Source organism: Talpa occidentalis, unplaced genomic scaffold (genome assembly GCF_014898055.3).
Source record: "Talpa occidentalis isolate TD23 unplaced genomic scaffold, MPIMG_talOcc4v2.1, whole genome shotgun sequence".
In the NCBI taxonomy this organism is placed as follows: Eukaryota; Metazoa; Chordata; class Mammalia; order Eulipotyphla; family Talpidae; genus Talpa; species Talpa occidentalis.
Genome location: NW_026555331.1, coordinates 44,142,262 through 44,155,250, shown reverse-complemented (window position 1 = coordinate 44,155,250; position 12,989 = coordinate 44,142,262). Strand labels below are relative to the sequence as shown.

General features: G+C 36.0%; 1 protein-coding gene across 1 annotated transcript; it reads right to left on the bottom strand.

Annotated features, from left to right (window-relative positions):
• ZFAND1 (zinc finger AN1-type containing 1) lies at positions 1-11,358 on the bottom strand. Its single transcript, XM_037504806.2, has 8 exons — positions 11,256-11,358; positions 9,787-9,829; positions 8,851-8,890; positions 6,327-6,454; positions 6,150-6,241; positions 5,327-5,448; positions 3,013-3,168; positions 1-2,919 (listed from the first exon to the last, which is right to left on the bottom strand). Exons 1-8 carry the CDS (start codon positions 11,308-11,310, stop codon positions 2,749-2,751), a joined length of 807 nt encoding a protein of 268 aa, XP_037360703.1. The 5' UTR covers positions 11,311-11,358; the 3' UTR covers positions 1-2,748.
• Between the last annotated feature and the right edge of the window lie 1,631 nt (positions 11,359-12,989).

Genomic DNA, 12,989 nt, shown 5'->3' with positions numbered 1-12,989 from the left:
TTATGAAACCTATGCTATCTTTATAATCAAATATTTAATTCACAATATATGCTGCCTAAGTCAAACATGTTAATGAACGTAAATTTTTTCACCCTCAGACTCCTCTATCTACAACCTTTCCCCTTCTTCAAATTCTCCATCCTTCTTATCTGAAAACTGGGAAATAAAACAAATCTGGGCAAAATCTGAGTAATCTATCATTCACATATTTTACTGCCTAGTTACATTTAAAGCAAAGCTCCATTGTGTTGGTGTTATTACAACTATTTATCTGAATATAAAACTTTTTCTCTTCTCTTTGTGGGTTTTCTCCTTCTAATTCTAGTTGCCTGGAAGCAGGTAGAAAATACTAGGTTAAATGGGGATTGTGAAACCTAAGACTTCATTAAACTCAACAAAAGCCTGAAAACAAAGTCATAGAAAGTTGCCTGATTTCACGGTAATTTGAAAGTGAAAAGCTTTTCAAAGAGAAAAACTATCATACCTACAAGACTACTCATATGGAAGCCTCTAATATCCAGTGTCTGAGGATGCTATAGGTGCCCTTCCAGTCTAAATTGCTCCACTATCTGGGACTTGACTTAAGTTACCACCTGTCTGCCTACTGTCATAAGTTCTTCCCTCCTTGATGCTTGGTCTTTTTTCTGTTTAATTATTGACAGGATCTCTTCTTTATCCTCCTTGTATATAACTCAATTTCTGCCAGCTTTACCACCGTCTACCAACCCCACCGGTATTATTTTTTTCTCATATATTTAGCTTCTAATCATTTCATGATACATGTGTGGATCACCTACTATGTGCAAGTAATTATGACAGATGATAAAGTATTAGTTTGTATTAAAATTTTGGGTATCTGGAACTATAGCTGTATAATATATAAGTAGAAACATTTCTACTTGTGATCTTAATAGTTTCTGATACAAAAGCTATAGGAATATAGCTATACTTTTTATTTGGTATCTGTCACACTAACTTGTATTATATTGGGTTGTCAGAAAAGTCATGACGTATATTTTGCTTGAAAAACATAGAATACGTATCGACTTTTCCAACTACCCAATAGTTATAAGTATAAATATATATCTTTTTATCATAACCACCATGGCAAAATTAGAATAAAATCCATGTTTAGTAAATTCTCAAATAACTATGTTAATAAATGAATGTATAAACATTTCATAAAAGTTGGAAGTTATCTCCATTCTTTGCATGAAAATAATATGAAGAATTAGAGATGAAATAAACATTGTGAGTTCATTCCTTTAATTAAATCTAAACCCATTATACTTGTTCATGACAATTAAAATAGAAACGGGACAAAATAACAAATACTTTTCTTTCTATGTAGATTACAGATGAGTATAAATGGTATACATCAATAAGAAGCATTAATGTGGGTTACTGGCAAAATGTAATTACTTTTGGCATGCATTATTCTTTGGCACGTACAGACTATAATAAAGTTGAGCTATCTCATCTTCTCATTTTTTCCCTTCGCATTTGTACTATATTTGCACAAGCAGAAAAGGTGAATCAACTGAAGGAGGGTCATTATCAGAGATATGGCCCAAAGCAGTGAAGTGATACCAAGAAAATCATTTCCCCATTACTAGGATGGAGACTCCTTACCCCAAAACTTAGAAGACTGAATGAGATGATCTCTGAGTTTATATGATTCCTGTACACATATCAATTTATGTATTATGCTGTAGATAAATAATGATGAGGAAAGATCCAAGGTGACTAGAAAAGAAAGTCAAGTGGGGAGATTATCCCCACTGAACAGAGGCTAATTTGAAGTGTAAGCCAAGGTTGCTGATGGCTAGCCCTACATCCCTATCCTTGTTGTCCACCATCACAACCCTGATGTACCCGAAGACTCTAATGACAACAATGGTCAGATGGATGGCCTTGACTCAGGTAAATGGTATGTGTGATCTTTGAGGAGATAGCCATTTACATCTCACAGGAAGTAAGCCCCATAAAGCTACTCTTGGACATGTGACCTTCTTTTTTTTTTTTTAAAGATTTATTTATTTATTTATTTATTTATTTATGCAAACACTGGGTACAGTCAGAAGTGCGGGAGGGTGAGAGAATTCACCAGAGCCAGAGCAGGGAGCAGAGCAGGCAGAAGGACTGAAGTACACTGCTGAGAGGAGCAGCGGGCGGCAGGAGAGGTCTGCACGCCATGTGGGACCCTCCTCCAGTGTCCGGGGAGCAGCCGGGGATCGAACCAGCGCTGCAGAGGCTGCGGGCAGCTTCACAACCCAGCGCTCAACCGCTGCGCCACCGGGGAGGCCCCATGTGACCTTCTTAAAGCTAGAGTGAGTTATGCATTTTCTAGAAGCCATCTCTTTCTTCCACTGTTATAAAAATGGCAATGTCACCAAAGGGAGTTCTGCCTTCAGCTTAGATCTTGGAGTAAAGATGAATCGTAGCATAGTTACAGCAAATCATCAGTTGATATTAACCAAATGAGAAATACATATTTGTTGCAGTAACTACGGCCTAATTTATTAAAAGCTAGTTAAATGCAAGAATCTGGTAATAATTATCTCAAACTTTGAAACACAAAATTCAAATTAAATTTAATAGAAAACTGATAATGTAAATTATAACAATGAAAATAAGTTAAATGGCAACTTTTAAAAATAAAAATATATACAGCATTTGTATTAAAAGAAAATAACATAGAATTTTCCTTATGATTTCTTGACTTGAATCTTTGAATTCAATCTCTGATTATTCCAAATAAGAATCAACATTTTTTAAAAACTGTTCTTCATCATTAAGATATTCCAAAATAATATTCCCACCATTATATAATGGACAATTCTCTTTAGCAATCCAAGTTTCCAAAGCATGGTCCAAGGGTAAGGCTTCTCCTGAAGTAACATGACATAACCTTAATTTCTGTTAAAAGAGAAATATATCACACTATAATAAAGAAATAGTTTGCATGTATAATCCTAAAATTTTTAGGGAAAAATTACAATTATTTGTTACCTTAGCTGTTAATTTGTTATTATCATTTTTAAGACTGGCTGCAGCTGCTGCAAAGTCTACAACTTTTCCAATGCTCCATCGGTGGCAAAAGAACATTGGCTTGCTCTTCTCTTTGCTCCCTTTAGGTAAGTAAACCTGAAAATATATTCTTTCCGTCTGTAAATATAGAAAGTTAAAATACAGATTATACACATGAAGCACATCTTTTTTTTATTTTTTATTTTTAATTTTTTTTAGTGATATCTATTCCTCTCTTCTTGTGGTCAGAAGATTACCCTCAATGATGAGCTTTTAGTGGGAATACTAACCCTGGTATCCACCCAAATGCCTAGGCTTAAGACCTAAAATTTTGCCAACTTTATAGAAGAGGACAAAATACGCCTCGATTTTTTACAAAAGAATAAAATGTGAAAAACAGACAACCCTCAGCAAAGGATAAGGTAGAGAGATTTGTCCATAAAGCTATGGTAATTCAGACAGTTTGTTATTGATGCAGAGAGAAAACCAACCAAAGGGAATGAATTGCGACCCTAAACTAGTTTCACACATTTAGAACAATCTGGTATATGATAGAGATATTATTACAAGGAAGAACTCTTCAATATATTAGGTGATGACAATAGGTAATACATACTAGGGGAAATTTCTATCTGCACCATAATTACAATCAAATTTCAGGTGGAAAAAAAGAGTTAAAAAAACAAGGGATATTTTAAATTATTAAAACAAAATAAAAATATACCTTAAACAGCTTTTTTTTTTTTTTTGGTGATAATTAGACAAGAGTTTAATAGATAATGAAAGTGAGTGAGGAGTCAAACTCAGAAACAGTCTGACAGATTTCACTCTGAGACAACTCCTTGCCAATCACAAGTTTGAATGAGATTATATACCGTAGGAAAGAAGACATTAATTATTGTCTTATATCATGTAGTACAGTAATCAAAGCATAGATTTTTGACAAGGGTTTCTGGTTTTCATTCATAGGTTTTTTTTTTGGTTTTGTTTTTTTTAATTTAAATTTTATTTTTATATTCCCCATACAATTACAACCCCCTTATTTTTACCCCAAGCCCTCCTTTCCCGCCCCCCGACCCCCCATAGAGTGTCTCTGGTTCATAGTTGTTTGTTGATTTTGATTTTCACTTTCTTATAGTTATTCATTTTCCTGGTCCCTTATTTAAGTTTTCTAGATTCCCGCTATGAGTGAGACCATCCGGTATTTTTCTTTTTCTTTCTGGCTTATTTTGTTGAGCATGATCCCTTCCAGCGCCATCCATGTTGCTGCAAATTGCATGTGTTAAACAGCTTATTCTTAAAAGTACAAATCCTACTGAAATCATTAAGAAATTAAAGTATATTAAAACTTATAGAAAGAATACAAAAAGTGTATAAAATGTACAAAAAGAAGTGCCAACTAGCTAAAGGATATGAAAAAATAATTCATAGAAGAAAGTCAAATAGCCAGTAAACACATGTAAAGTTGCCTCACTAAACACAAGGGAAATTCAACTTTAAATCTCAGTGAGATATCATTTCACACCTATCAGACTGTTAACAATGAATAATTCTCAGTGCTGGCAGGAAGTAGTAAAACTCTCAGCCAATACAAGATGGAGATAAATCAGTATAACAGAGAGTGAACACCACCTAGTAAAGCTGCAAAACAGCAAAACCTGTGACCTAGCTTTTCTATTTCAAGATGTATTTCCAAGAGTAGCATTTTTCAATCTGATGGGGTTTAACCCTTCAAAGAGTCATAAGACCAAGTCTTTAAAATGAAATAAAATACAGTAAAAAATCTCAAAGTATATTCCACACAGTTTAAGTTTACATAGTACTAAAATTGTGTTAAGGTATGTTGTGTGTATGTATGTATGTAAATGTGTGTATACCAATTTGTTGTATAGTTTTATATATAACACAAAATTGATAATATGCAGTTTTAAACTAGAGAAACATTCCAATATATCCATAAGGATTTTCGCTGTCAAACACTGTGTAATAGCAAAAATCTGTTTAAAAAAGTGAAAATATATGCAGTTACCAAAATGAATGAACTAAATCTTATCAGCACAGATGTTAAAAGCATAATGGCAAGTTAAAAAAAATTTGTTGAAGAAGGGTACATATGGTTTACTAACATTTCTATAAAATTATAAAACTCACAAAACTATGTAGTATTTATGCAAACATATAGCTTGTAACATTAGTAATAACAATCAGGTTCAGGTTAGTTGTTCCTTGATGGGAGTAAAAAGGGGCTTCAATTACATTTGGAACTTTTTTGTTTCTCAAAATCTCTAAGACCAACCTGTGGCAATGATTTATCTCCATCAGCATGCATCTTTAATTTCATCAATGCTACCTTTGCAGCGGTTTCGCTATTTTTTGCACCTTTTCGTCGTTTACTTGCAGTTTCTCCTGTCTTGGAATCTAAGAAATAAGTATAAGGACTTTTACATCACATTTTCCAGAGTTTTATTATTATTATTATGACCCTGAACTGTACATAACTACATACAATAGAGATATATACAGGCCATTCATTTTGTAGATAATTTTATTAACAAAATGAAAATCATTGAGTCAATCTAAGCAATTGGCACATCAAAAAACTTTGTGTTTCTTTCCAAATTAAATCTATCTATCCCAAGTAATCATTAATACTTCTATAGAGAACTTTAAGATCTGGTTATACAAGATTTTAATAAATGGACTGCCCTTAACACAGAATGAAAATTCTCATGAATTAATGTGTTAGCAGAAAGACTGGTCTAGGTCACAGACACATTATTTTCTGGTACTTCAGATTATCAAGAGCAGGCTTAAATTTAGTCTTTAGAGAATACAAACCATTACCTCAGTCTCATAAATATCATTTCCAGCCAAGATGGTAAACCATCTGATCCAAGTGGCTCAGTAAAGGGAACACCTAATAGGGTACTTCCATAGACTTTCCAAATTTTCACTGATAGGGAGACCAAAAGCTGCCACAAGAATGTCATTAAAATCTATGGCAAATTACAACCACTGGGGCTGTTAAAGATGTATCAACTAACAAGTTGACATATAAAGCAGGAATTCTGGAACTAACACAGAATACAGCAGTAAAAAAAAAAAAATATGATACTTACCAATAATGTCTTTGACAAGTTTCTGAGTGGCAACCATTCGAGGTTTAGGGATTTCCAGTTTTTCACATTCATGATCTGACTGATGACGGTGTCTGCGAACAGAAAAATGACAATAGCCCATTTATTTGCATATAGCTTAAACAAATATATAGAGTTTGAATAGTCTCAAGTGATCACCTCAAGCAAAAATTCTTCTCACAGTAAGGGCATAAAACTGGCACAAGCTCTTTTTCAGTACAATCCTTGAATGAGCATGAGTAAGATGTATTCTTATCTGACTTCAGTGTCTTGTTGATTACAGTCACCTGATAATGTAAAAAGGGGAAATGGCATTATAGTTCACATTTAAAGCAAATCAACAAATATATTTTATTTATTTATTTTAAGATTTATTTATTCATTTACACAAGAACAGGGGTATAGGCCAGATGCACGGGAGGGTGAGAGGATTCACCAGAGACAGAGCAGGGAGCAGAACAGGCAGACTGATGAAATACACTGCTGAGGGGAGCTGCGGCCACCACAGGAGAGGTCTGCTGCGCCATGTGGGACCCTCGCCGGCCGTCCAGGATCGAACCAGAGCTGCAGAGGCTGCGGACAGCCTCACAGCGCTGCGTTCAACCGCCTGCGCCACCAGGGGAGGCCCTTATTTTATTTTTTTAAAAGATTTATTTATTTATGCATACAAGAGCTGGGGTACAGGCCAGAGATACGGGGGGGGGGGGGGGAGGGGAGAGGATTCACCAGAGACAGCAGAGCAGGGAACAGAACAGGCAGACTGACCAAAGTACACTGCTGAGGGGAGCAGCAGGCAAGTCAGGGGAGGTCTACTGCACCATGTGGGTTGCTCCCTGGCCAGCAGGGGATTGAATTAGTGCTGCAGAGGCTGCAAATTGCTTCATAGTGAGGTGCTTAAACCCTTGGGCCACCAGGGAGGCCCAACAAATATATTTCAGAAGGTAGGGTTCATATCACTTTTGCTTAAACTTAATAATTGCAACTAACATACTCTTACATAATAGATCGTAATAAAATGTATGAGAAACAATTACTGTGCTGACTATTCTACCTTTTCCTCCTATGGCACATTTATCCTCTAAACCAAGTTAAAATGACTAGTCGTCTACTTTGTAATGGTCTCACACAAAGATACACCCATAATAATACAGTCAGATAATCATCCCATCAACCCTCAAAGAGCAAATTATACTTATTTTCTCCACTAATTTTAGGAAATTAAACATGTAGATTTATCCATGATACAGACAGTTAAGAGTTAGTTTTCACAGTGATAAACTATTCTCTATACTGTGTTTAATACTGTTACTACCAGCAAATATTACATCAGAGGAAACTGACATAATATAAAAAATAGATCAGTCAGGCTATTTTAAGTATTAAGTAGTCTTCTAGAAGTGAATGAACATAAGAGAAATAAATCCTTGAAATCTACAAGTATAGGGCATGCCTCTATATAAATGCCAGTTACAATTTGTTGGCCCTGACTTAACTATTTTTCCAAATTTCCCAGTGTTCTACAGGTAACACACTTCCCAGTGTTTTACTTCACTATTTAATGAATGAGATCTAATTGAGACATTCTATGATGCAGATTCATAGAAACCAAATGATATCATAAAGAAAATAAAAACACAGGGAAAATATACAAGCTGTGTAAGAAACATCCATATATTTATTATGATGCTAAATGAGTATTTCCTTCTAACCAATCTTGCATAATGCTGTTACAATAATTTTTTATTTTCCTCAAATTACCTAAATTTCAAAGCGCCAAATTTTGACTGAAGCTCACTTAATCTTAATTACCTATAAGTGAGAGAACAGATTTTAAAAATTCTTAGCAAAGTGCTTGGTAAATGAAGGATAGCAATAAATATAAAATGAAAATAGCAAGTGAAAAATATGAGGCAAATGTTTCTTTCCAAATGAAGGGAATTCAGTTTAACTTTCTGCCTCTCTCTGACCCAAGGGAGGCACAGCAATTTATCTGATTACAAATTTGAGAAAATTGCATCATGCATAGTGGGCTCAACTTTCTCTTTTCCCATCTTGGAACTGAGCTGCTCTCAATGAGATCTTTCCTGGTCCAGCAGTGCTGTGACTGGTGGGTAAATCTATCTAACTCTGGATTTCTTCTGCAAACTCATTTGTTTCTACACTAAGCTTCATCATTCAATTTCTCCTCTATCAGTAATAAAGATATTTTAACTTTTTTCTGTCAGCTTTAATCTCTCAATTTGGCTAGAATTAGGGTAGGGATTTTGTTGAACTACAGCTGTTTCTGGTATAAAGCTGACAAGAGTCTGAAAAATTCATTATCATGGAATCCTAACTTGAGGCACCAGCAAAAATAAATACAAGAGTGAAGGAAAACTGGAAGGAGTGCACGATGAGGCATTAATTACCTTGAATATTTATAAATACGGAGCCCAAAGTTTTAAATGGGTTACCTAAACAGAACTGCAATGTAAAAGAGTAGGAATTATATGAATAAATATTTATAAATACCAAACAGGCCAATTTTCCATTAAAACAAACTGAGAAAAATAATATAAATGAAGAGCCATTCACAACATTATTAGTTTAATTTGCAGTACACTGACTGGTATTAAATCTAAATGCTGAATAAAGGTATATAAATACAAGCATGTATTATTAAATTGGAAAACTATTAACATACCTCAGGACAGTTATGTGACTCCCTGCTTCTGTGTTCAAGGCTTAAATAATTAAAAAATGCTTATTTAAACATAATCAAATAATGTACTTTAAGAAACTATAGTAATTTGAGATATTTTAATGATATAAATCCTTAAGATTAATTATACTTACTACATTAACAACTGTGCATATAAGAATAAACTGAAATGGCAGATGAATTAAAGATGGAGTATCTGGTATCAGAGTCTTAAATACAACTCTTCAATGAGTGAAAGAATTCAATATGCTAAATTACCTTTATGTTAAATGCTTTAAGGTACATGACAATACAATGGATCTTTTTATTCTTTATTTCTTAAACTCTATCAGTAGTAAAATGTCAAAGTAATCCTCGAGTTCTAAATAATTTAAAAATATCCCTTAATTTAATTGACTTCTAATAAATTTTTCTAAATTATCTTCTGAAAAGCATTTGTTCTCTCAATGTACTGTTTAATAAATTCAATGCCTGATACATGGAAGCTTAATTGTAAGGAAAATCCATTTTCTAAAAAATTCATGTTTAGTTTTCAAGTTTCACTTTGCATGACATGTGATATACAATTTAAGAGATGTCTAAATTAGCCTCATTTTATTAATACAGCGTAATAATCACAACTGGATTTTTTTAAAAATATACTTTATGTTGTGAATATGTTGACTCCTTGTGATTAAAAACACATAACTTTACATAAAAAACATTTTTAAAAACCCATTTCTGGAATTTTAAAAATAAGCCACATTTGCACACACAATCAGCTTATTACCAATCTGAATTTTTTCCCAAGTAATTACCATAATGGATACCAAATATCAATGGTTAAGTTATCACTATTTTAAATTATTCTGCTTTTCAGAAATAAATTATTACAAACACTAAAATTACTTCCAAATCCCGCATAAAAACTTAACTTACCAAAATATTCCTGAACAACCATCACATATAAATGGAAGAAAATCTAAAATTGAGGGGAAAATGTTATGAACTGGTCAGTATCTGATTTTTAGTTTTCTTAGCAAAAAGAATCACAAAGTACAGAAACACCTCCACAAGAGAATTTTTTTCTTCTGCATCAATATTTTAGCACAGCAAACAGTGGTTTAAAAAAAGTCATCACATCCTCAATCAGTATCAAAAAAAAAGTGGCTAAATTATCAGGAGGTAAATGTTATTTGTAATAGCATGTTAAATAACACAAAGAAGTCCTGTAGATTTGTTTGCTGGTTTTTGTTCCCCAGATTTACTAGGTGTTGTATTGGAGGACTGTACACTGCAAAATCCTGCATTTGAAGTAAAATGCTATAAATAACAAGAGTCTAGCAGGGATGGTGTCCTTCTGCCCACTCCCATAGCAGGCATCCACTAATCAGTTAAAACTGGGTCAAATCTCGGAGACCTTCTTAATGGTGATTCAGGTACCTCTTCCCAATGACTGAAGCTGCACTGGGAGATAAAACCTATTTACCACTCTATGTAGTATGAGCCAAATGTGATAGCACACATTTGGGATGAAACTCAGGAATCTGAGAATGAGCATTCCGTGTGGCTCCAATGCTTCAGGATCTTGCCCATTTCAGATGTATGACATAGTAAAGCCTTATAACCACATATCCACTGACTATGGGTTTGGGTCATGTGTATCACAAGGTTTTACTCAGTTCAATGGAGAGAAAACATATCCTAAAATGCGGTTACTGGTCTGCAAGTATTCCTATAGAAAAGACCATTATTTTATACTTCTCTGTAGTCCCAGCACGAAAATAATGTTCGGTTAAATGTCTGCTGAATCTATGCTAGTGATACCAGGATCAAAGAATAACAAAGCTAAAGAGGGTAATGATCAACTGGCAGAATAGTTTGAGGTTCAGAATCCCTTTGAGAATCTCATAAAAGCTAAGAGCCTTCTCACTAGAGGCTTGTAACCTGAAAAACCCGCAAATTCCGGGTTAAAAACTGATCTCGCCCAACTTCTCGGTCTGACAAATAACAAATAAGAAAACAAAAAGTTTGAGAAAAAGAATTCGTTTTCCCAAAGTCGCAGTGGCAGGATTAAAAGGCAACTCGTCCTGCTCATAGAGAGGGGTGAGAGCGACGCAACTTCGTGGTAAAGTGCATTCGCAAACTAAAGTGAACACTGCAAAACTGCAAAGTTTTCAGAAATCCCCTGGTTTTCCTTCAAGGAGACCACAAGCCTCTTCCAAACTCAGGGGCAACAAAAAAGCAGCAAAGAAAGTCACAGCCAATGCAGAAGGGCTGCGCCCGCCCCGCCTCCTCAGACTCCACCCGCCCACACTCTGCCGCCCCTCACCCGCCGCCAACATTCGTGGGGATAGAGCGAGGTCCGGCTCTGCTCGGGGGTGGGGGGGAACTGGGGACTCGATCACCTTTCTGCCGGCAGTGCTCCACCTGGCAGTGCTGCCCTATGTCCAACTCCGCCATCTCCCTACGTCGCGTGGGACTAGGTGGAGGCGGAGCCGGCTGGGCGGGGCGACGTCGCGCGCGCGGCGCCTGCTGGGAGTCTGGCGGACTCCGGGCGGGGTCTGCAGCTGGGGGCGGGGTCTGCAGCTGGGGCGGGGCCTGCAGCTGGGGCGGGGTCTGCAGCTGGGAGGAGGGCGGGGCCTGCAGCTGGGAGCAGGGCGGGGACCGGAGTTGGTCAGGTGGCTGTATGGCTAAGCCCTGAAAACAGGCTTTGCAGGCAGTAAGTGAGGCGGGACAGAGAGGGCTGAATTGTTCTGATCGTCTTTTCCCCCAGGCAGCACTCCTGTCGCCTAGTTCTTAAGGATATTCTCAGTTTGACTTAGTGGAAAATTGTGTGCTGGGGTTCTCTTCGTGTAGGAAGACACAAGTGTTTGTGAGAATCAAGTGGAGGTAATGTGGCTGTTCAACTCCTGATTCGTAGACATCAGTGTTACTTGATTATATAGTTCAATGTTCCTTGCAAGGGAGTAATTAGTCTTTTTAAAAAGTAAAGGTTTGTTTTGTTTTTTTTTTTTTTTTACTTGTTTTCTTAGAAAAGATTCTGATGGGGGTGGGGGAGGAGTAATTCTTTAGCTCCGGAGCGTGTACTGAACCGCAGAGGGTGCCTCAAGTCTAGAGAGCTTATGGTGATTCCACGGGGAGGTAGGGAAGTTTCCTGTGCCTTATGAGCCACTTGAAAAGGAGTAAGGAAGGAAGTTCTTCTAGGTGGGGTACAAATGGATGCCATTCCACTGATGTGAGACCAGACACGACTCAGTGGATAAATGACAACACTACTCATGACAGCAACTGGACAAGTATACAGTGCTTAGTATATAATTTTAGAGATTTCCAAATCTAAGAGGAAGATGTGATTGGGAAATTTACCTCAGTATTTACTGTTGAATAAATCTGTTTAAGATTCCCAGCTCAGATTTGCTCGGGTATCTGGAAAAAAGGATTTTACAGCTGGGAGCAACCTAAGATCACCTAACTATCCCAGTCTCCATAGCTTTTTTTTTTTTTTAAGCTGAGGAAACACCATAAAAGTGAAATAATTTGCCCAAATTAGTGGAAAAGTTAGGACTAAAATCAAGTATCAAGATCTCTGGTGTTTTTGAATCTAAAAATCAGCGGGTTACCTGAATTTTGTGTGTTTAGTTTAGCTGATTGAATCAAAAACAGGTTTTTCTCGAATTTTGCTAAGTATTTGAATGTCAAGATAGGTGGCAAATATATATTTTATCAGACCAATCATAAAGGCATTTTTTTTTTAATTTTTCAGTTCATTAAACTGGGTGTGTAGGAATTAGATGATTAGAGTAGTCAAGACTGCAGTTACTAGAGCTCTTCCATCTCTGTTTCCTTTGTTAAATTGTCCTTTAGGTGCTGCTTAAACCTATCTGTCCTTAGTCTCTTTATTAATTTGCATCCTCATGCAAGCAAAATTTCCTGGTTCCAATGAGACACTCTTACCCTTGCTCTCAGCCATGAGAACTTTCTCCTAACTAGAGTTCTATTCCATCTCTATGATAGATATATTCACTTGAGGCCATTGTCATGTAAAACTCAAGTCATATTATTCCCTCCCTAACAAAGACAGTCTACCACATTAGAAACCTCATATTCTCCTTTCTTACTTCTTTCATGGAAATAACCAT